The following is a 24,330-nucleotide window of genomic DNA, read 5'->3' as shown; positions in this document are numbered from 1 at the left end:
ACAATTTGTATCATTAACTTTGCTGTTTTCCCTCTTTTACAGTCTACTGTCAAAATTTCAACCCTAACTTCAAGGAGAGTGAAATGAATGTGATTGCTGCTGACATGTGCACAAATGCAAGACGTGTCCGCAAGCGATGGTTGCCCAAGATCAAGTCCATGCTGCCTGATGGCATGGAAGTGTACCGTGCGGGAATGGGCATGGGTGCTGCTGTGGGCCTGGGCCTGGCACTGGGTGGCCCTCAAGCAGGGGTACACCTCCCCTTTGAGCCTGATTTCAAGACCCTAGAGCAAAGGTTGTATCCAGACCGCAAGGACCCTCTCAGGACTCACCCACCGCTGACAGAGGGCAGCCCCGGGTCTGGGGCAGCCGGAGCAGAGGCTGAAGGTGAAGGTGAAGGAGTAGTCCAGGAGGAACAGGAGGAGGATGAGGATGAAGCTGGGTTAGAGGGTGTAGATGGATCACTGGGGGCGCCATCTTTGATCCCAGGGGCTGAGGCGGGTGATTGTGGTGACACGCCGCCTGAGCAGGAAGTGGAAAGTTTTGGACAAGGTCTGAGGGTGAATGGACAGTGAATGTCCTTTTGGGCGGCCACTCACATTGTGAAATCTGTTTAACGCTGCATTTTCTTTTGCTTGCTCTCTTACTCTAACATCTCCACCACTCTTTCTTCTCCTCCGTGCTTCCTCAACAGAAATTATTCAGCACAAAAAGCTGCGCTCGTAGATCTTACTATACAAGAATTTGTCACACATGCATGCGCACACATGTGCTTGTGTACAAGCATACTTACTGATAGTGGAAATAAATCACTGATAGTAGAAGCAGACACAGGCATGGCATTACTACATTCAGAAAATCAACCCTACACTGTTTCCTTAGTATATATGTATATGTATTTCGGCACCAGCAGCAATATTACAAAGGCCTGATAGCAAAACAAATGGCTGTAATGATTCATCATTTCAGTGCAATACAAAAGCAACAGCTGCTTTGCTGGCAGTTTATGGAATGTGGTATAATGGTTTGGAAAAAGATTCGGTTTTCTTCGAAAGCTGCATCTTGAAATAACCCGTGTAACCTTGGGAAAAACAGATCAGAAAAACACACTCCCTGAAAAAGCAGCTTATTTTGCAGTGTTTGGCCACTTGACATCATATTATTGTATGTTAAATATGTATAAATATATGGCAAAGTTTTTTTTAAATAATTAAAGGTCAACTACTGTATGTTACCACCATTAAACAGTAAGCTTGTCAGCGCGTCATTTAAAAAAAAAAAGAGTTCTCCACAATCTAACAAAAATGTATCACATGGAGTTGTTTTTTAACGCATATTTGGCCATGACATATTGAATTAGATTGTCAATGTGATGCCTGTGTCTGCCCCAGACCGGCCCTCCCAAACACACACACACACACACACACACACACACACACACACACACACACACATACACACACACACACACACACACGTGCTCAAATTTACCACCTTATGATACTTGCCTTCAATATCTGCACCAATGCATTAAAAAAACACAGTCCAAAAAAATGCAACAATGCTTTCTTTTTAACTTTGAAAAATCCTTTTTTAAATTGCAACATTCTGTCTTGGAGATACAGAGAGAGAGAGACATGAACAAGAACATGCACTAAATCCAAGCTTGCATGCATGAATACAAACAATGGATACAGAGAATTATAGAAAACAACAACAAAGCCACAGACCTGCATCTAAATAAATAAGAAAACAGCAAGTTTTGCCTCGAGATATGCCATTAATACGCAAAATGACTTTTTTTCCATTTCTTACTGGGATCTGACCTCAGTCTGACACATGTTAGAACTGACCTGGGTGTGACCCAGGAATGACTGTGTTTGACACAGTATCGATTGGATTTTTGTTTTTTTTTTTGTTGTTTTTTTTTTTTTACTACGGAGCGTGCTGACACCATGGGTAGAGGAGTATATGGAGTAGTAAGATGAAGTGCACTACATTGAGTGGTAGTCGAAAAAATGCCAGAGAGAAGCACTCTTTTACCTTGATGTGGTGGTGTGATTGGCACCAAGACTACATAGTCCTGCTTCCATCCTGTTTTTTTTCCCTGGGGGGAGGGGGGGTAAATTATTGAATAAAACTTATAAAAGCAATTTCTGCTGGATTATTGCATTTGCACTCAAAAAAGTCTATAGGGTGGGAAACAAAGATTTTTTTTGGCAAGATGTGACTGTACTAAAGATGGAGAATTTCCTTCATATCACCCTGACAAATTCTTTGATTAGGGGATTGTGGATTTGGAAAGAAACAAATGGTCTTTCTGACGATGACTGTTTCTATATTTTGGAAGAGGGACGGAGTGAGGCGAACATTGAACAGGGAATTAAACCTGTATTTGTCATACGCATTTTCTTTCTTTTAATGTCTGTTTTCATGCTTTCTGCCACACACATGGACGCAGTCCAAACAGTCTTTCTTTGTTTTTTTTTTTGTGCATTGATTTTAAAATATACTGTTGTATGTTCTCTCGGTTTTTCCTGATCAGCCGTCAAATTGCATTTAATCACAAGATCAGACCATCAGTTTTAGTGAATGAATGAGTGAAGGAATGAGCCCCAAAGTTATTGTAAGCCACCAACATTTTTGGAAAAGCTTACCGATTTGTGAAGTGGCTGAAAAGTAAAATTAATCAGATTCATTCTTCTGCAGAAATTAGCATACAGCATAAACTAACAGCAAAAAATACAGTATATGTCCCTGATATATTTGATCTCTTTGTTTATGCTTCAGTACTGTGCCACTTCAAAGGTTGGGTCAGATTATCCTATACTGTGCTCTACATATCTTGTTTCTTTGGGGGAAGCTTTAAGATGGTCCTGCACAAAGAGCGCAGGGTTATAATTGCACTAGGTAATAATAATGACGTTTACAATATCTTTTTTTTTTTTTTTTCTTTTGGAAGAAATGTGATCTGTCATAGAAAATAGGGCTGTGATAGAATGGCTGAGATCATGGATGAATGTAAACTGCTTTCGCGAGGGGGTCCAAGCCTTGAATATGATAAAATACTGAAAATCTTTTTAATAAGACTCACTTTTTTTCATCAGTTGTATACTGTCAAAATGGGCCATAATATGACATTAATTTGACTGTGAGTCTGGATGATGTTCTACCTAAAAGCTTTAGGGATTTTGTGATTTTTAAACTGTTGTGAACAGGTCTTCCAATGTGGTGAACAAGGAGCATTTCCCTAATAAATAGAAAACTGAGCGAGGTTCAAGTACAGGCGTTTATTACGCTGTTATTTATTCTATCTTTATTGCAACGAGCTCCTCATTTTTAAACTACTTACAATTATGTATGTCTCTAATGTTGAAATGACATGTATTCACAAAGAGAGCTAGAAGTTTACTGTATAAATATACAAGATTTAGCCAATTATGTCTTTATTTCATTTTTAATTTATTAAGCTTTAGCTCCTTAAGTTGCTCCTGTAAAGAAAATAAAGATATTAGTTTGTTTATTGGAGCCACTACATTACTTGTAAAATTTGACTATTGAATGAATCACTTCTGATTTTGTCCTTCCCAGATATAACTCTGGTCTTAAACCTTTCAAATTCACAATTCTTAAATTACATAAATAGCTTGCAACACAATCTGCTTGCAACCCAAAAGGATTGAGACCTATGTTCTCCACTGTTAAATTGTGCAGTAAATATACATAACATTTACATTTAATCTATTTTCCTCTCTGTGTATTTTCATACACAATAAATCTACCATTGGGTTTTATTATATTCTAAAATCTGTCTTCAACAAGCAGAATTTTTCATGGCCACTACTTTATCTAAGAAGAATTTGAAATAAAATCAAATTAAATGAAGCAGTGAATACAGTTGGGTGGGGAGTATTGATATACTCCAGTGTAGTGATTAAGGGGTGTGGAGCAGTGCCTTAGACTGTGACTGTGTGGGTGTGGATGTTGTAATGTGCACCATAACTGCATGTTCAGAGATGGACAAGACAAAGGACCTGTGGTGGTAGAACGCAGACTTTGACATTTTTTTGCCATTACTGAAGTTATAATTTTACTAAAATTGGCTTCCCAAGAACCTTTGCTTAGTGTATTTTATGTACTTACTTTATGTTTGCCATCTTTTCATTCTTTAAGGAGACAGTGTGCAAGATCACTAGCCCGATTTACTCAACTTGGATACAGCTAATCAACAACAATTGGATCTCCTGGACTGACATCATCATCACATTATTTATAAGATTGACAGACCAGCCAAAAAAAGTGAAATAAAATCATATATATCTACTGTAATCAAACCTGTTCATTTTGGACTAGTCTTCCTCACAAAACTGTCACACATACATAAACATTTTTAATGTATTTTTCTTTATGCATTCAGGTTTCATCTTGTTTCAGTCAGCTTGTCACTGTTGACTCTGTTCCAGCCAAAAAAAAAAAAACAACCTTTTTTAGAAAAAATGTTGCTTGCTTCTCTTTTACTTGGGGTCTCTTTTTTTTCTTTTTTTTTTCTTGCTTGTGCAGGGTGAATTTGAACAACAACAATGTTGCACTATTAACTGGGAAATTCTCAGAGAATGTCATGGCTAGACCCTTGGGAGCTTTCGCTGATGTGGCTGAAAAAAAAAAAAATCCTGCGCAATGTATATGATGTTATGTTTCTTTGATTGAAATCAATATCTCCTCCAAACTCTGTAGTTAATATTTTCTTTTCATGTGACAGAAATGTGTCTTTTGCAATATCTGTCATTCACCTGGATGAAAATTACGAAATAAGTGACACGACAGGCCTGTTGGTTGAAAAGACCCAATTTTCACAAACCTTTCTTTGCGAATAAATTGTTACTCACTTTCTAAAACCTTACATCGTGCTCTGTTCATCCCCCATTACTGTAAAACGAATGGGCACAGTAGTTTTTGTTCCAGTGAGTGGTTTATGCTGAAAACAATACATTTATATGCAAAGAGACGCTTGTATCATAAAATGCATGCCACTCAGACACTCACTCTAACCCAATGAAACCTCTGATCTTTATGCACCATGTATTTTATGCTGAATAACTTTTGTCACAGTTAGCAAACAAAAACTGTGGAGTCTTGCAGTGGGTAGGGTTGTATTTTTATCACACACCCTGGCCTTTTAATGAATGTTTGTGTAAAGTTTAACCTATTGTAATAATCAGCAGCAGAGCAGCGATAAAGAGTGGAATACATAGACTAACTACCCAGTTGAGTGTGCATTTGAACCTTCAGCAGACTCAGAACAAAATGCACTAAAAGTTTGTATGTGTACGTATTTGTCCTTGAACATAATGCCAGCACTTTAGAGCAACTTAGAAAAATGAAAGAAAAGAGAAAAACACCAGGAGTGAGCGAGGGGAAAACGCAACTTTTAAAGCCATGTGTTCAGAGCGCTGACAATCAGAATAGGGATGAGACCCAAAGTGCACTATGGGAGATCTGACATGAATTGCTGTGCTCTTGCTATTTGCTTTGTCATTCTCCAGCTTGCTTTGGTCTTCGCTAGCTTACTTTCCAGGGTGGAGGGACATAGTGATGTCAACTCCAGCCTTCTTGGTTATAAGTGTGTGTCTCTGCAACAAGGACTGACTGATATTTGACTGATACCTTGGTGCTTTGTGAACAGAGCTGTCCCATATTGACATGGACAATATCTGTAATGCTCTGGTAAACATGAGCCGGACTTGGTCCTAAGTCTAGGCTTATTGGTAACCTCTTGATGGACAACAGTCCATACGATAAAAGAGGATCTTATCATGCAACCCTGCACTTCGATCATGGAAATGTTCTTCACCATCAACAGGGCTTGGACCAGGCTAACTGGGATGGGACAATTTCAGTGTTGATACTGCTTTATGTTTCAAACGAGAAATGTTAAAATGTTTATGCGCCTTCTGACTCGAGCATCAATAATATATACAACAGAAATGCAAGTTGCCACTTTTGATGTTGCATAAAAATCTACCTTTCATTCCCATCATGGTATTTGCCATCACCAGTTTCAGTTGTGTAGTCCAAGAGTACCTGATTTCTTTAAATGCAATACGGAAAAATCTGCTTTCTAATAAAAGTCCTTACTTCACCATATACTGCCCTGCTCTTTCTCTTGTCTCTGTTTGTATATTATCTAGCGATTTATTTGTGATAGCTGTGTTTCGGGAGCGGAATGACTACCTTCAGGGATTTGCTCAGTGCTCACTCTCAAATACCTGTTACACAAGAGATTCTCATTTGAAAAGATTTCAGCCCAAGAAACTTTAAGACATTTTTAGTAGTTGTGATGTGTTGTAGAAATGCAAAGCTGTCCAAAATTTTGGTAACTGTGTGTGCTATTGTATAGAGAAAGACTTAAACTATATCACATTTTGTTGAAGGATTCATTAGAATTCCCTCAAAACCAATTGGAGCATTCAGTATACTGTCAGTACAGGGCAGTTTTATTATTATATATCATGCAGAAACTGCAAACTAAACAGTTTAAGTGGAGGTATGAAAACCTTTGGGAAGATGCATGGAAAATTGAGATTTCTAACTTGATGTCACATCAATTCAAATTATTTTAGTACGCATTTATTTTTAAAAGGACTTTTCACTGAATGGTGAATGATTACATGTGTCTACAAAACACACACGAGTGTGATATGAGCAACTGTTTTATTTTCTCATTAAGGATCTCTACTTTCAGAATAATGTAAAACATAGCAGGACATTGTCAAGAAGCAAGGTTATCGCACCTCATCATGACAGAAGTTTGTAAATCAGTCTTTGACACATTTGCATTTTCTGGAAAGCCACAATAATAATTTAAGGTCATTTTTGCAAAAGAAAAAAATACATAACAGGGACATTAATATAGGCTGCTGAAAAGACCTATTATCAAACTATAGCCCATATTTATTAAGAACTTTCTTACACTTATTTTATTGATATATCAAGGGAGCAGCCACAATTTTCTAATTTGGGTTATGAGGCCTATGTGTTACCACTCTATTTGTTGAATGCCGTAAAACTGACACTTTCATTGCAAATTCCTCTGTCAGATTTAGGATGGAGAAATGGAGTTATGGCTTTGTTTATGGGACTATGTGAAAAGTGTTTTTCAATATGTCATTTATGTGTTTTTTTTATCTACCTGAGAGTAAAATATAACAGATATTGTACCCCCCTTAAAAATTTTTTTAGACTGAACTCATATTGTTCCTCTCCACGGAAATCTTTAGTAAAAGACGAAAGATTTATACGATCTAAATCGCGAGCATACCCGGATGGACGCTCTGGTTTCGATTTGACGTCCTACGTCGTCATAACGTTTCTTTCCGCTGCGAAATCGCGCGGTGTGTTTTCAGCTTGGTCCTGGCAGACTAAATGTGGCACACTAGAAATTTCGCTCAGATACAGTCTAAGTTGAAAGAGTTTAAAACAGCAGCTCTGCTGGAAAAAAGCACCAGCTTCTGCCCTTCAAAATGAGTGACGACACAGACTCCCCTCCTGAGAGGGAAATGAAGGTAGGCTCTGTTCTCCGTGAGTTGTGTTGACAGGTTAGCATGTGTAAGCTAATGTTTGCTAGCACTGTGTCACTTCATCTTCATTGGTTTAGGTTTTCTGTTTAGTTAACTCTAACCCAAAAGTATTTACACAGTCATATAAATAACCTTAGACATAATTAACAGCTAGAGTGCAACAGTGTCCCAAGAAAAAGCTGTCGCAACAACTTTCACCCTCAGTTTGTAGCTAACGTTAGCTACTAGCATGGTAACTTAGCTAATAACATGTTAACGTGCTCCTTGAGAGGTGATTTCTAACTTAATGTGACTGAAATTAAATAATCAAAAACTAGTCACATTCAGTACATTTTGCTTTAATGTTACCAAAACAACTCATTAACGTTGCGTAGGCTACGTGTGTTGTCAATAAACTAGTCGATAGCGAGCTAATACGTAAAAAGTTTAAAAGGCAAGTAATGCTACTTAAGGTTTCACTTTAATAAATCTGGCTGTCAGATAATCCTATGAACACACAAGCCTTGTTGTCAAGCATGTTTAGCTGTATTATTTTCTTCCAAGGTGATATACGATATAGTTTAAGTCTGCAGTTATCGAAGTGGGACCACACATGTTTACAACCCATCACTAGTCACAAACATTGCTTTTCTTCTCCTTTCTTTCCAGGATTTTCAATTTCGTCAGATGAAGAAAGCAAGAGTTTTTGAGCCTGCTGAAGATTTGCCAAAAGAAAGATCTAGTCTGCTTACCGTCTCAAACAAATTTGGTTTAACTTTTGTTGGGCTGGACAGAACATTCAAAGTTTACCTAACACAAGACATTCTGGCTGCTGATAAAGCTGATGGCAGCTCCAATGAAATAGGTATGAATGTGACCATACTGTTACTTAAAACACATGTTTCTCTTCATTTCCATTCATATCTTATTCACAATTTACTCAAACTTTCCTCTTTGTTCTAGTTGACGGAATACCAGTATTGGCAGAGGTGACTGTGGAGCTGGCTCTGCACCACTTGGCTCTCAGTTGTGATGAACTTACTCTGTCAGTTTGTGGCATGTCCGAGGTGGCGGGTTTGTCCCTCACATTCTATGATGTCCGCACCTTCATGAACAAGGTAACTACTTTAGTCAGTTTACTTATTGTGCCTGCGTATTAGACACACATCATGTGTCTCAGGTTTTGTGTAACAAACATAGACACTTGAAGATAGATTTGTCCATTTTGCCCTTTCCAAACGATTACTCTACTTTTTAAAAAATCTCGGCCTTTATAAATAAACTTTGTAAACCTGTACTGCTGATGAGAATTCTCTGCATGTAACTAACAGTTATGATATGAAAAGGTTGTTTATAATAACATATTTTTTGGAAATCGGAGCAAGATTTCCATATCCATCAATTTCAGTTTAATTTGCGTGACTTTGACGGCCAGGTATTCAGTAATTAAATGTCCTTGAATCTGCCAAATTCAATCACTTTAAACATTCGATGTGTTGATTTTTTTTTTATTTTTTTTTTTTACTTTTTTTACTTAATTTGTCTTTGCCTTTCCAGGCGAGACGACAGAAGTTACCTTTTGCATCGCTACAGCCAGCAGTACCCGCAGGTACCTTAGTGCAGGACCTGAAGTGGAGTCCTGCTCAAGCATCCATGTTGGCTGCCTGTCTGTCTGAAGGCAGTATGATGATTTTGGATGTTACTGACAGTGTCAAGCTCCTGTCCAGCCTACCTGCTTCAGATGGCATCACATGCAGTGAGTGAGACACTGAGCATAATATTTATCTCTATAAATGAGAGATTCTATCTGTTGAGTTTACATGTACTGCACATCTCCATTTTGCCACATGGCTCTGAATGTGCTCTGTTTCACACAGTTTGCTGGAGCCCAAAAGGAAAACAAGTGGCTGCAGGGAAAATGAACGGCACAGTCAGTCAGTATACACCAGTAAGTGAACCTAACTCACTGTAATTGAAAATACATCCCTTATTGCACCTTGAAAGGTGTAGCACACAGTGACTGAGAAGATGAAAACTGATTTTCTCCTTTGTTGAAAAGGGACTAGAAGAAAAGAAAGTGATACCGTGTCCACACTTCTACACCTCCGATGAACCTGTCAAAGGTAAAATGTGCGCTATCAATGTGAGATCTGTGATTTACGCCATATACTGAGCTGTTCATCCTCCTTATTGACAGAGTATTGATGGCATATAATGGCAGGGTTTATCTCTCACCAGTATGTCACATATTCTTATTTACTTTCATTTCAATCCTTATTTTGGCTAATGCCTCTCTTTCCTTTTTCTCACAGTTCTGGATGTGCTCTGGCTGAAAACCTTTGTGTTTGCAGTGGTTTATGCTGCTGCAGATGGGTCCCCTGAGACCCCTCCTGAGCTAGTGTTGATCTCCCTCCCTGTGAGTACGCCCTACATCCGTAGTCAATTTCACCTAATCACATTTGGATTTTTGTCAGGTTTCACCCCTCCAGGCTTCGGTGCTTCAGTGCTTAGTCATTGCTTCAGTAGATACATTTTACCATATATGTTTTTTTGTGGAATTCACATTAATTTAACTTGTTTCATCAAGGACATTTTCTCCACATGGCCTCAGCAACAAGGCGAATAAACAAGTGTGGTACTTTATGCTTTGCCAGATTATGTACCGTAGCTTTGAAGGCAAAATTCTGCCTCTTGTTGGTTTTGCAGAGCCTGTTGGCAGCTTATCACACATGTACTTGTTTATATCAGCTGTGTCACAGAATCTGAGATGGCAAATCGCAGTTGGATGTCAGTGGACAGCGTGATAATGCATATCTCTCAGTATTTGTAGTGGGGTTCTTATTCTGGTCAAATGCTAAATTATTGAGTAGCTAAAATATGCTTTGACAATACAGAACTTTCATCAGTTGCTCCAACTTGTTAATGTACCGTCAGCAAATTAATGTGACAGTGTTTGATTTTCTTTCTTTCTTTTTTTTTACAGAAAAAGGAGGAGAAGGTGGAAACAAAGTATCTGAACTTTAGTGACACGGTGTACGGCTGCTGCACCGAGCGACAACACCATTACTTCCTTAGCCACATAGAGGACTGGTAAGAATTATCACAATTTATAGGCATGGATGGTACAGTAGCAACCCAAAATCATGTTCACTGTTGATATTCCCTGAAACGTACTTTATTTTATTTTAATGTCATGTTAAAATGGAGTAAAAATTATTTTGCTTTTCCTTGTTTATTTCATCCAGGGACCTTATTTTTGCGGCATCAGCAGCTTCCATCGAAGTCAGTGTCATATCCAGACAAGATGACAAGGTACCTACTGTAATTAAGTGAAAAGCTGAATTTTTAGCACTTAGATATTACAGAAATCTTATGTTTAAATGACCATTGATCGAATATGGATAGAAATTAAATGTGTCTGTCACTGTGATGGATTTCCACTTAAATTGGAGTGGAGAAGTAAACTTTGACATCAGAATACAATTGAAAGAAAAACATGTATTTATGTGTGTTTTAGATGATCTGAAGTATCAAGGAGAATTACATACTTGTTCCATAAAGTTCTCTGCACTTAAAACACCCTTCAAATAATTTAGGCAAGCAGAGCTCTCCCCGTCTACAGTCGACAAAGCTAATGCCAAATACTTGAACCAGCGTGCGTGATAACAGTTAGGTCAGCTGCTGAAATTCTTTGACTGTATTTGGTTTCCACTATTAAAAAAAATCATGTTTTCTCTAATCTTAAGGGTTTAAGCATCTGAGAACTTCTTTTCTTTATTAAACTTGAATTAAAATTGACTCAATCATAACTACAACTGATTACACAAAGTTCTGATGCACTTTTGTTTTATATAAAAACTTTTATTCTCAGCATTTTATTTGCTTTAATTCACAGTTTGTTTGATGCTTTCTGTAAGGTGAGAGAAAAATTGAGCAAATGTCTGTAGACTGTGCTGACCATGAACTATTGTTGTCTTTTTAGATCTGGGAACTTTGGATCCTGGAAGATGCCAGTAGGGCTGAGCTTCCAGTGTCTGACTCGAATGAAGACACTCTGCCTCTTGGCTTAGCTATAGACTACACCAGCCAGCAGGAGATCCACATCAGTAAGTGAATTTGGCTTTCTGTGTACTTCCTCTCTTCACCTGTCAGATCAATTTGCACTTCTACACAATGGGACAACACCTACGTTTCTGAGCCAGAGGTTTGTCATTGAATGTTAAAGGTATTTTCCCTATAGGAAAGCTGGGATGCAGAGGTGGTTGTTGGTAGGCAAATTAACACCAATATTGGACAAGTTAAAGATTCTACTCCTTCTTCATTGAAAAATCCAGAATCTATGAATACGCAACTATTTTTCATTTCAAAAGTTAAGATGCCTCCTACTTCACTGAAAAAAGCTAGTGTATGTGCACTGGAGGCTTTAAGTTTCTACATCACACTTGTGTAATTTTCATACTGGACCACAATTGGCACCAAACTAGTTGTGATGTCACAAATCCTGCTTGTACAAAGATTAAACAAAGATTAAAGGTGAGTTCAGAGACACTTTCTAACTTCAGCAGATTAATGTTAGAACAGCCTTCTAGTGTCAAACACATTTTGACTGAAGGGGGACATAAACAGTTTTAAATAGGATTGTTGGGGTAGGATTATTCTTATACTGGTGAAAGTTAAGCTCCACCTGAAAACTAGTAAACAGAGAAGCTGGCTTATTGCTAACCTAGTATACAGTCAATTGGTGCATATATTTTTTTAATGAAGTTGATTTAGAGCTTTTGTTATACCATTTTGACTTAGATATGACAGTGTTTCAAATCAATTATCTGGACGGCTTTATAAAATTATTTGAATTACAGGATTTGTGTGTCAGTGTGGTGAAGTACTTAAATTTGTCACCTTAGAAGCCAAACCACAGACATTACCATCAGGTTATTTATTTGTGAATTAATTAATTGAATTTCAGAAAATTGACTATATCCCAATAGAAATATAAACGGGGTGGTGATCATAAATGTGGTGATAGATTTTTATATTTATTACATTTTTTTTATGAGTGCCTCTCTTATTTGCCATAATCTAACTGAAAATACAACCTCTACATACAAGAATTAGAGGACATTACATCCATTCCCTCCCAGTTGAAACACCTATTTATTTGGGGGGGGTTTTCTGATATCACTTTTGTTAATCATAAAATGTTGCATGTTGCTCGCTGAGTGCACTGGGTTTTTCAGAAAATAGTAGAATGACTGTATGGACAGAGTAGAGAAAATTAAATCAGTTTAGGAATGTTTGTACACCATCTGCCACCAGCGATACCGCCCACCCCAATGAGACTGTTTTAATCAACACAAATGTTTTGTGCTATGAATTTTAAAATATTTCATACTGACACTAAAAAATGTAAGTCTCAAGGCTCCGTGGCTTTCTCAGTTTGTCTCTCCAGATTCCTACAAACTAATGATTTTTGTGGTATAAAGTTGTTTTGTAGGCATATTTAAGATCCTCTCTAATGGATGGAGAACCAGGGACTTTACTGCAGTATTTAAGTTAACTGTAATTTCATAATAGATAGTGTTATCTCCTATACTTCATTCCGTTATCTTTGTTTAAGCTTCAAAACATTTTCTGTTCAACACTCCCCTAACGATCAGATGAAGCTGAAATCCTTTAGGCTTCTTTGTGCATACAGCATCCTCTGCAGTGCTCTATTGCAGCTTGTGTAAAGAATAGTAATAAGCTACCGTCTCAGTACACTGTTTTATCTTAACTGGCCCAGTCTGCCAGACATTCACGTAGAGCTGCTGTTGCTGTCTAGTCACATCTCTCCCTGCTCACTCTAAGAACTTGCTCCCCAGCAAGAAATAACCTGCAATTTGAGCAACATTTTGACATGATTGTAGTCTGATCAAAACCTTTATCTGAAGTGAGACATTCACTTCACTAGAGAAAGTGAAAGGTATGTAACGAGTGAGTTATCTGTAGAGTAAAAATGCACTCATTAAAATGGCACAGACAAGCTAGAGGACCACAACAAACAACAAAGCTCTGACAATCCTGTTGCAGAATGCTGATGAGGTTTACCGTGTGCCTCTCCCTTCTGTTTACTTTCTTTTTCACCCTCTATCTCTTTGCCTCTCACTATCTTTCAAACTTTAGTTTCATAACTGAGATTAAACTAAGCATACTGTTTTTTTTGTGTTTGTTCTCTGCTTAGTGTGTCTATGTTGTAGAGAACTCATTATCACATTGTTTCTTGGATCATAACACATGACATTTTCCGTGTTTGCTTGCTATTTGTATAATTATATATTGAATATTTGTATGTAATTCTGTGTGTGTGTCTGTCTGTCGTAGATGGGGGTGTTAAGTTATACAGACTATACAATACTGATCTACTGGAATGAATACAAATGGAAAAATACAGGCTGAGATGTGAGTCAGTGGTGATTGATCAAACACTGAGACTTGCTGAGAAAGAGCAACATTGCCGTCATCCTCGATAACTATTAAAGTTATACTCGAAGAACAGTTTCAGATATGAGACACCGCTGTAGAACGACAATAAGGACAAAGTGTTCGGTGTACTTTTGTGATGTATCTGAAATGACTAGTATTGACTCTGACAAATACATTTTAAATTTGAGGAATGAATTCTCACTTTCATCAATTAAATGTTAGTTTAGACTGGATTTGCCTTTGTTTTTTTTGTTTTTTCCACAGCGTACTGTGTAAATTTCGGAAAGTGCTGAAAAGTGGGTGTAAAGTGCAGGAAAGAATTGGGGGGGGGGGTTTGGCGAGAAGAGGAATGCTGTGGACTGGGTTCCTATTTTAACCACTGGAGGGTGAAATTAGCCAAGGTCAATGAGATAACTACAGCTCTAACTCACAGTCTTTGTGCTCAAATGCCAACAGTCCTTTCATGATTAAAGTAACAGACAGCATTGTGTCATCATGAACAGAGCAGGCATAGTGTGCAGACAACACTCGCTCTTAAAGGGGACATATCATGTTTTTTTGTGATTTTTCTGTTATTTTTATACTGTCATGATGTCGGATGTCATGGTCAAACGTCCAAAACTTGAGGCGAAGGTATATAAAAATGCATCCCTGGAAGTCAAAATGTGCATGATACGTCCCCTTTAATTGTCACCTTTGTGCAGTGGTGTAAGATGGAAGCACAGAGCTGCGCAGAACGCCAAATCATTTTGCACAAACGTCTGTTACTGACCAATCTACATGACACATGCATGTGGATCTCAATTAATAGACTTCATATAAAATTACATAAAGTTTCCTACCCGAGAGCAATAGAGATTTTCCCTGGCTCTCTGATCTGCGGGTATCAAAGGGGGAGGAAATGGGGGAGTTGGCTTAGAGAGAGACTGAGTAAGTTTGACTGGAGAGTTATGTGGTCGGTATGTTCTGTGTAATTATAGCAAACACATTTTTGAGTCTTTTGTTCAGCGTAATGTAGGCATTTTCTCTGTCTGTATGTCTTTTGTCTCACTCTGTATCCGATCTCTCCATTCTCTCAAAGCTGATGAGAAGACCGTACCCCCAGTGCCCACTATGCTGATGCTGTCCACGGAAGGATTACTCTGCCCATTTGCCCTCCTTAACCTCAATCCTGGTGTTAAGCAACTGGTCTCAGCCCCCAACCCCCTCACCTTGGAGGGGGAAAGACTGCCCAAGCCAGGTGAGAAAGCCAGTGATATCAAAATGTTTGGCAGATTTTTAATTTCCTGGTGTGGTGATATTATAGGCTGTTAACAAAGATGGACATTTTATTTGACAATGTCACCCACTGGTTTCTAAAGGGACATTTCTTGTACTATAGTTTGGTAGTTTTGGTGGAAGCCGGTTTCTTTTCTGTTCATAGGTTCTTTGGTAACCCAACTACCCAGAGCTGCTGCCTCCACCCCATCTGCCCCAGCAGCATTCGCAAACCTCGGTCTTACGTCAGCAGCTGCTTCCACTCCTCCAGCCCCTGCTGCCTCTTCCTCTGCTGCCCCATTCAGCCTTGTTCCCACAGTTCCTGTGTCATCATCATCATCAGGCTTCACTTTCTCTGTGCCGTCTACCTGTGCCACCTCTGCTCCTTCAGTATTCTCCCTTGGGGGAACCACACCTTTTGGATCAGTTGGATCAGGATCCTCAAGCTTCTCCTTTGCCTCTAAACCACCCTCTGACACCCCCTCAGCACCGTCAGCGTTTTCTTTCAGCACTCCTTCCATCAAACCATCAGCAGTGGCAGCTCCAGCTCCAGCTCCAGCTCCAACTCCTACTCCAGCTTCAACTCCAGCTCCAGCTCCAGCTCCAACACCCCAGAGTATTACAACTCCCTCCACACTTACAGTGAAATCAAATCTAAATGAGAGGTAAATCATTATCTCTGAGCTACCATATATTAGGGTATTTAGATTGAGACATTGAGGTTTGTAAACATACACACATACATTTATACAAAGACTTAAAAAATCTGTCTGCTCTTTTCCCAAGATTTTCAGCATTGGAGACCCCAACACCAGCCCCACAGTCTTTCTCCTTTAATTCCTCTCTGCCCAAAAGTGTTGTGTCCAACTCAAGTGGTTTGGCTGCCCCTGCAGCCGCAGCCACTAAGACACCAGCCTTGTTAGGTAAGAAAGTCCTCAATTACCTTGACCGTTACACTTTGCACAAGCATGTTATTTCATTTTACTCAATGAATACTTGATTAAATTAAGTCTCACGCACCTATGGCTTGGGTTGTGATCCTATTACTGTTGGTTATGTCTCAGTCCCAGTGCGTCCAGTTCAAACCAGCACACCACCCACAGTCGTGCAGAAACCTGCTCCTGCTGCCCAGGGCCGTGTCCAAACCCCACAGGTCTCAACTGTTTTATTACGAAAAACCTTTATTTTCTGTACACATATTAACCTGACTTTCATGGTTTTGTTGATATTTTGCTCAAAAATATGTTAAAAGACACACATATGCACTATATTTACACATAACCTCCATCAGTACACTGAATTTCTCCTAAATTTTAGTTAAACTGCAACTGCTATGAAACTGTGCTGGTAGTGGTTGCCACGAGCAACACAACACCCAACTGAAACCAACTGTTAGTTAACTGTATAGATATCAGATAACAAATTCTTGCTAAGTTTTCTTTTAAGTCAGCGTACATGAGTTGTGTTTGTTTGCGTTTTTACTTGTAATTATAGGTTTTTTGATGTACTTTATCGCTTCTTGTTACAGGCAGCTGTTAGTGTGAAGGCCCTGGAGAAGCAGCTACAGCAAAAGAAAGACTCTGATCCCATTATGGCTGGTATATTAGAGGAGGTGAGACATATCATCCAGTCAACTCTGGAGTACCATGTAGCACTTTTAATTGGTGAACTTTGTGGCTTGAACAATATTTGTCAGGGGGATTTGTTACTTGCTAGATGCTTGTGGTCATGACTACACACAGCAGTCTTAATTAAAGTGTAAATCTGTAAAATATCTTTTCAAGTAATTGTACTGTTTGTTTTGTCTGTATTTTGATTAAGGTATGCTTCATACAGTTAAGCATAATTTCAGTTGTAATTATCATGTAAAGGACGTCAGAAACTATGGTCAAGGAAGTTTGGTTCCTTCAGTTGCACCTGATTAGACAACTCTACAAATGTTTCCTAGCAGCCAATTTACACATTACACTTTACTAGCTTCATAAGACATGTCTTAGCTTTAATAGTGCAACTATATTTAGTAAAATGCTAGTTTGAAACCAGCTAGTAGTTACTAACAACTTAGGAAGGACTTTACACTTTAGTGAAGAATTTATGAAGTATGACAACTAAGCGTGTCTTTGACTTGTCATCAGATCGCACACTTCCAGAAGGAGCTAGATGATCTGAAGGCACGAAGCGCAAGAGCTGACTTCAAGGTCGGCCCCAGTGAGGAGATGAAGGAGTTGAGGAAGGAGTCAGAGGACCTCCATATTTTCACTCTGGAGATAAAGGAAACTACAGAGGTATGACCATAATTAAAAAAATTCCAAACATGCACAGATAGTGTTTGGGTGGACCCAACTCCTTGTATACAAAAGCACATTCACCAGGCCGCTGCAAAAGTGCACCGTCATACATATTTAGCTGTTGTTTCACTTTATTTTAATAGCTGATAGTCTTCTTGTTAAATAAAGCTTATTATAGCATTCATATCCTCTTCAAACCTGTTTTTAAAACTATCATGTTTCTTAGTCTCTCCATGGGGACATTGGCACACTGAAGACCACATTACTGGAGGGCTTTGCTGGTGCAGAAGAAGCCAAGGCCCAAAGTGAGCTCAGCAAAGACAGAAATTACAGACAGCTGTTGTACAAAAAACCTCTGGATCCGCGCAGTGAGGAACAGCTCAAGGTGAGACGCAAAAGTACAGATGAATAGATACTTTTTGTAAAGCCTTAAAATGAAACACCTACACACTCAACATTTTTTCATCTTAATTCAGGAGATTCGCAGGCTGTACCAGTATGTCATGTTTGCTGTAGAGGATGTCAATGATGTCCTGGATGTAGAATGGGAGAAACACTTGGAGAAGAAGAAGAAACAGAAGTAAGCTCAAAATATGACTTCCCCACTATTTGAACAAATATTTGATACTGAAAACATTTTGTGTTGAGTTTGACTTTAATTGTTTTATCATTTGTTGTAAAATAATTCTCTTCTTCACAGACACATGGTCGTGCCAGGGCGTGAGGGCCTGTTCAATACACTGGCTAACAACCTGTACATCATCAACCAGCAGAAGAACAGGTTGGACCAGCTGGTGAAGGAACTCACTTCACTGCACCTCTACAACAAGACTACCACGCCGCCTATAAACCACAACACTGCTGCAGCAACAAATGCCGGGTAGGAGCTGGCAAAAAACAAGAAATAGGAGTGGAGGAATGTGAAAATCTCTGGGAAATGACTAATTTTGTAAATTTGAGGTTGCTGTAAGAAGGGAGACTCTGTGGAGTCGGTTTTCGTAATTAGAGACCTCGTATTTCAAGTTAAATTCCACTCAAATGGGCTACAATTTGAATCTAGAATAGTTTTTAATAATAAAAACAGAATAAGTTCAACTTAGCAGGTTATTTGTTTTCATAACTGAATGGCATAATGGCTATATAATTACCAATAAAGATTGCACACATTTCTTTCAGTGTAGCAGGGTATAAACAGTGAATGTGTTTACATTTCCTTCATTACATGCCATTCCTAATTATGTGCATCAGTACACCACAAATAGCTATTAGAAAACGTGTCGTTCTTTGCAACTGAAAACAACTTGTTTCTCTGTTTTTGACAGATTGGAAAGCGAGCTTGAGAGTTTAAGGGATGCATTCCTGAAAGCCAGACTTGACACTACCCCTCCTAAAGCCAAATCCAAATCTCCAGGTTTTAATCTTTGTGTATTTTTGATATACAGTCCAGTAAGTATTTGGACATTTACACATTTTTTGTTCTTCACGCTCTGTGTTTCAGCACATTCAATTTGCAATAAAATAGTGGCTACTACATTAAAGTGCCAAGTCTCAGCTTTAATATGTGTAGGTTTACATCAATATAGAAAGAACTGTTTTGAGGGATATAGCCCTTTTAACACATAGTACCCAAAGTTGAGATATTAAGGTATTTGGTTTGCCATAATCAACAGTTAGGTGCATTTTTTAAAAAAAGCAGTTGCACACAGGAAAACTAGGAAATGATAAACAACCTGGTAGACCGAGGAGCAGTCTTATTTTAAAGGTGAGACTTGGCATTTTAATGTAATGTAGTATCAGTTACTTTATTTCAAATTGAATGTGCTGAAGCACAGCCTGAAGAAACAAAAATGTGTAACTATCCAAATACTTACTGTTAATATAAAGGATAGCACATTTCTTAATTTCAACAAATACTAACTTGTAGATATCTCTCCAGCAGTCAAGATATCGCCAGTTAAGCAGTCCCAGCTGCGAAACTTCCTGTCAAAGAGGCAGATGCCTCCTGTCCGCTCAACTGCACCAGGTACACACCTTCTGGAGTCTTTGTTGATTTTTCTTTTGTAAATTTGTTTTACTGAAATTTGTGGTTGTGTGAAAGTTACAAATGTATTTTAGCTTTACCCCCAGCTCTTCAGTAAAATCGGGGACTAAAATAATTGTCAAATACAAAAATGTTTAAACAAATAAGCCTTTCCTGTGCATTTAAAAGAAGATACTATAAAGATCTGAGAGATACAATAGTTCACTTGCGATTTGACCAAAACTGCAAATACCTGCTCAAAATTCAACATTTGAGGAATTCCATGATGCAAATTAGATTCATGTTGAGATCCTTATGTTGAGCACTCGTTGTGTAAAAGATATTACCAAAATGCAACTATATCACAGGCGTTGGTTATCTTGATGTTCTTCATCTGTTCTCTTCTTCTAGCCAACCTGTCTCGCTCAGCCTTCCTCTCACCAAAATACTATGAGGATTTGGATGATGTGAGCTCCACCTCCTCCCTGTCCCAGTCCCTGGAGCCTCACCTGCCTCACTTGGAGCTGGAGGAGGAGGAACTTCAGCAAGAGCCCCCTCCCATGACTGTCATACCTCCAGCTTTGTCCACCCCACGCCACCCCACTGTGGTGAGGACCCCCTCTATCCAACCAGGCTTCGGAGCCATCCAGTCCACCCCTCTAACCAAAGTCCACCCAGTACAGGGCATGGGCTTTGGACTCAGCCCTATTGCCAGTCCTGGTAAGTAAATCATACCAACATCAGCTTTTAAACGAATTTTTTTTACAAGAATAACTCTGCTAAACACTAGTAGACATGCTTTTCATAAATGTTGCACACTGTATTGACATTTCAGTTCCAACCAATAAGATCAACCTCAGCGGGGCTGATAGCACTGCTCTTGCCACAAAGACAGTAAAACATGGAGCTCCACCAACTGAGAGGACCGTACCTGTCACCATTTCTGCCCAGCAGGCTGCAGCCACTGCTGCTCTCCGAAGGCAGATGGCCAATCAGAAGACAGGTAGGAAATACATGTAACAGTCACCAGCTTTTGACTGCAAGCGAAAACAATTGTGTTCAATTGTGTTAAATGGTAATTGGTTAATAAAAAAAAAGATTCATTCTGAGCTACATTATGTGTATAAGAAGCTGTTTGTTTAATATTACATTGCTATGCCCACTTTAATCCACCAGGTGGAGACAAAGACCTCCAGACAAAACCATGTGAAACTGGCAGCTTTATGCCTCATCATTTTTGAGTTGTTAGTTTCAGTATAATTCAAACCTTGCTTAAGTTACCATGGAAACATTATTCAGTTCATTTAATTACATCTGTCTGGTCTGCTTTATTTTTTATATTATCGTTTGTGTGTGTGTGTATGCACATCTGTGTGAGAATTGCTCACATTGGCATTTGTGTGTGTGCTCCAGCTGCCGTCAGTGCTTCCTTGACAGAGTCCACTTTGAAGACTGTCCCTCAGGTGGTCAATGTTCAAGAGCTTAAGGACAGAGGCCCTCCTGTGCCAGTTTCCACTGTTATAAGGTAAAACACAAAAAGAATAGATTTTTTTGATTCTCAAAAGTTTGGGTGTGTTTAATAGCTTTAAACCCATCATTTACGCATCAGTGAGCTAAAACAAGTTTTATCCATTGAAGGATGATAAGGCAATAACATTGCTTTTATGATATTCTATATGGAGATATATGAAACTGATTGATAGTATGGAGAAGTACTTTCTGTCTAAGAATGATCTTAACTGGGATCCATCCATTTGACTTTGAAATGAAACTGATTTTTTGAGATCACATATTAATTGACATGGTAGATAAGGGTAATTAGGACTTTGCAATTTCCCATTTTCTGCGATTTCCATCCCATTGGGATTAATAAAGTACTCTATCTGTTTTGCCTAGCTGATCTGTTCTATCTGTTTGTCTGCTGATTTAATATTAAGCATGTTATGTAATATTTAGGGCATTAAATCATTAGCATTGTGTGCATTAGTCATTGTATGCATTACACAACTGGCAGACGCCAGCATTCTTTGAGGATGTCACACATTTGCATCCCAGCTTGTTTTCACAAGCCTTGCATATCTTCTATATTCTCTTTGTGCTCATCATTAATATGTACATACGAGTGTGAAAGAAGGTACAGCTGAAAGTCAGCACTATAACCTAATAGCCACCAATATACTGGAGAATGGAGCCAAAACGAAACTGTGTGAATACTTACTAACTGCACCGTATTCACACTGTATAATGATATCATTCCATACCATTCACTTCCCTTTTATTCATGTTTTTCATTTGGCTCTTAGGCTCCATTCACTCCATGATTCACACTTACCTTTTTTCACCCGCACCTTACTCGTTCTGCCTCACTGGGCTGTGCTCCACTTTTGTGCTTGATATTTTGGCAGGTCATCCCTCCTTAGGGCTTTTTCCATTTAAAGCCTGCTCACAATAACAAATAAGCAATGCAAGGCATTGTGAGAGTAAGATGATTACAAAAGTGGGCTTTTCAACAATTCTGCACCAAGATACTATTTCCCACTGTCATACAGTAATGGTTCAGACAATTTTTCAAATTATTCCCAGCCTGATATAGAGAACAAATACGCACACTTTACAAGAACAGAATCTTAAAATTTACACAAAAAATACACAGATTTGGGTTAAGTTTAAGTTATAAGTAATTTAGATGTGAAGTCATCATAAACAGTAATATTGAATTATCGTCCGGCCTGACACAAAGGCAAAATGAGGTTTTGAGAGACCAGGTTTTTGATTGTCCAAATACAGTATGTAGACATGACTAAATTGTAAGGTGTTTTGTTATATCTAGTTCTTAATGCACAGAAGAACAAAAACACCAGAAGATTCACTCCTTCCTGTTCTGCTCTCTTCCCCAGCTCATCAGTACCAGATCCAGCAGCTCTGGCGGTTCAGCAGGTTATCGCAACGGTATCTTCCAACCAGGCCAAACGAGTGAGTGCTATCATTTACTCCAACAGCTATCATTCATCTTTTCACATATTTGTTCACCCACACATCTGTGTCACTGTATTACTGACACTTGGGTGACACATAATCCTCAAATTTAAATTGTTTATAAGATACTTAATTTATAATTTATAAATATCAGCCACCCTCTCCACATATGCTTTAAAAAAAGACCCAACCTGTTTTTCTTAAAAACAACAAAGAAATGTGAAAATACTGACTTTTTACGGTGGTTGAGATTTCCAAGTAGAACTGCACAATGCAGCCACACATAAGTTTCTTCAGTATATTTTTTGTATCCATTTACATGTTATCACTTAAGTGCTCAAAATCAAGCAAGCAAGCATGTTATATACCTCCCCTCACATCTTTTAAAGACCATTCAACTTGTGAAAATTCACAGATTGCTGACAGTTTTGCATGTGAAGACAAACTATTAACTGCATGGGTGAGAAATGTCCCAGCTCCCTCCCATGTTGATGTTACAAATTGCAGTTGGGTGACGGGGGAACTCCTCACACAAATCATTAACACAGTTCAGGCCCAGGTTCAATTTCATGGGACTGACCCGAACATAATGATCTCCTGCCACATGTACACTCTTGCTTTTTTTTCTATATCTCTCTCAAGATTACAGCTTATTGCACCTGTGCTGTAACCTGTAGCGGTGTGTTCAAAGGAACCTGCATAATAATTTTTTAAATCTCATATGCACAACAGATGTATACTGTTAATTTCTGCATTACAGTTTTACCTAATTAAGACATAATAACCACTGTCCTTTTTAAAACTGTCTGCAGAATTCTATACAAGGTATCCAGAAACTGTCCACTGAAAGTACAAGCCTCCCACAGATGGGCTTCGTGTTCGGTAAGCACATTTAGATATACATGCATAAGTTCTCTTAGATATTGTCCGTATTTGGTTACATTTAATAAACAACATTGCAATCCAGAACGTTCCCTATGATCCTTAATCTTAGGTATGCAAAATCCTGACATTTCATTTAACATATGCTTTATATCAAAATAAGGTGACACTGTTAATTTCATGATAGATTTTGACTGACTTCAAACACTTCTGTGTCCTTCAGGTCAATTGGCCAAACCAGATGTTTCTGTGGCTCCTGTTAGCTCAGCGGAGCAAAGCACCAGCAAAGGTTTCTCCTTCTCTTCAGCGTGAGTCAATTTTTAAAAATCAGATTAAAGAAGCATTCTGAAGTAAAGAGAGGGCTTTACATTGTTTATAATGTGCAATATTTGATTTATTTAAAGGTAAAGTCAGTGATTCTGGAGAAAGATTGTTCAATAAACTTTTTGTAAAATTCAGCAAATATCTCCTCACGGTCCACTAGCTGTCCGTTCTGTGTGTGCGCTGAAATAAAAATTAGGTGTTCATACACAGCACTGGCTCTGGAAATGGGAAATAAACAAAGTGGCTCGAAGCGAGCCACACAACACTAATCCAGCCAATCAAGCCAAAGGCGCAGAAATGTGTAGTGTGGACTGTTGTGCCCCTGAAGGAGCACAAAGGGAGGGGTTTGGGTGTTTAGTTCAAATATCAACAATCTTTCTCCAGAATGACTGATTCTACTTTTTCAAGACCCAGTGAAATGGAGAAGAAAGATGAAGTTCTAATCAAGTTAATTGTTGTTATCCCTTGTTATATGCCAAATATATGTATGAATATATATATATATATAGATTACTCATCCTGCACTTTGAGGTGTTAACATAAATATATCCAATCAAAGGTGATT

General features: G+C 38.5%; 2 protein-coding genes and 1 non-coding gene across 8 annotated transcripts in view; 2 read left to right on the top strand and 1 right to left on the bottom strand.

Moving 5' to 3' along the window:
• Positions 1 to 6,144, top strand: part of LOC137170288 (nucleus accumbens-associated protein 2) — a 31,669-nt gene extending 25,525 nt beyond the window's left edge. For all 3 annotated transcript variants that reach the window (XM_067573527.1, XM_067573529.1, XM_067573528.1), the window contains exon 7: positions 43 to 6,144. In XM_067573527.1, the coding sequence (XP_067429628.1) occupies positions 43 to 575 (533 nt within the window). In that variant the 3' untranslated portion in view covers positions 576 to 6,144. The remainder of the gene's footprint in view (positions 1 to 42) is intronic.
• Positions 6,145 to 7,199: 1,055 nt separating this feature from the next.
• LOC137171403 (U5 spliceosomal RNA) lies at positions 7,200 to 7,316 on the bottom strand. The gene has a single exon (XR_010924763.1). It is a non-coding gene; the product is annotated as a U5 spliceosomal RNA (small nuclear RNA).
• A 43-nt stretch (positions 7,317 to 7,359) lies between these two features.
• nup214 (nucleoporin 214) overlaps positions 7,360 to 24,330 on the top strand; it is a 32,622-nt gene continuing 15,651 nt past the window's right edge. For 3 of the 4 annotated variants that reach the window (XM_067575379.1, XM_067575378.1, XM_067575381.1), the window contains exons 1-27: positions 7,360 to 7,562; positions 8,226 to 8,421; positions 8,520 to 8,674; positions 9,114 to 9,312; positions 9,434 to 9,504; positions 9,616 to 9,679; positions 9,869 to 9,972; positions 10,540 to 10,646; positions 10,802 to 10,868; positions 11,539 to 11,662; positions 15,100 to 15,258; positions 15,442 to 15,940; positions 16,062 to 16,198; positions 16,340 to 16,428; positions 16,804 to 16,887; positions 17,411 to 17,560; positions 17,790 to 17,948; positions 18,040 to 18,143; positions 18,264 to 18,443; positions 18,886 to 18,974; positions 19,500 to 19,586; positions 19,995 to 20,303; positions 20,419 to 20,586; positions 20,997 to 21,108; positions 22,481 to 22,556; positions 23,372 to 23,441; positions 23,665 to 23,749. In XM_067575379.1, coding sequence (XP_067431480.1) covers positions 7,521 to 7,562; positions 8,226 to 8,421; positions 8,520 to 8,674; positions 9,114 to 9,312; positions 9,434 to 9,504; positions 9,616 to 9,679; positions 9,869 to 9,972; positions 10,540 to 10,646; positions 10,802 to 10,868; positions 11,539 to 11,662; positions 15,100 to 15,258; positions 15,442 to 15,940; positions 16,062 to 16,198; positions 16,340 to 16,428; positions 16,804 to 16,887; positions 17,411 to 17,560; positions 17,790 to 17,948; positions 18,040 to 18,143; positions 18,264 to 18,443; positions 18,886 to 18,974; positions 19,500 to 19,586; positions 19,995 to 20,303; positions 20,419 to 20,586; positions 20,997 to 21,108; positions 22,481 to 22,556; positions 23,372 to 23,441; positions 23,665 to 23,749 — 3,686 coding nt within the window. In that variant the 5' untranslated portion in view covers positions 7,360 to 7,520. The remainder of the gene's footprint in view (positions 7,563 to 8,225; positions 8,422 to 8,519; positions 8,675 to 9,113; positions 9,313 to 9,433; positions 9,505 to 9,615; positions 9,680 to 9,868; positions 9,973 to 10,539; positions 10,647 to 10,801; positions 10,869 to 11,538; positions 11,663 to 15,099; positions 15,259 to 15,441; positions 15,941 to 16,061; positions 16,199 to 16,339; positions 16,429 to 16,803; positions 16,888 to 17,410; positions 17,561 to 17,789; positions 17,949 to 18,039; positions 18,144 to 18,263; positions 18,444 to 18,885; positions 18,975 to 19,499; positions 19,587 to 19,994; positions 20,304 to 20,418; positions 20,587 to 20,996; positions 21,109 to 22,480; positions 22,557 to 23,371; positions 23,442 to 23,664; positions 23,750 to 24,330) is intronic. The other variant, XM_067575380.1, reaches the window with a different exon arrangement.

The sequence above is a fragment of the Thunnus thynnus genome, chromosome 19 (genome assembly GCF_963924715.1).
Source record: "Thunnus thynnus chromosome 19, fThuThy2.1, whole genome shotgun sequence".
NCBI lineage: Eukaryota > Metazoa > Chordata > Actinopteri > Scombriformes > Scombridae > Thunnus > Thunnus thynnus.
The sequence above is the reverse complement of the archived record's forward strand: the minus strand, read 5'-3'. Positions and strand labels throughout refer to the sequence as shown.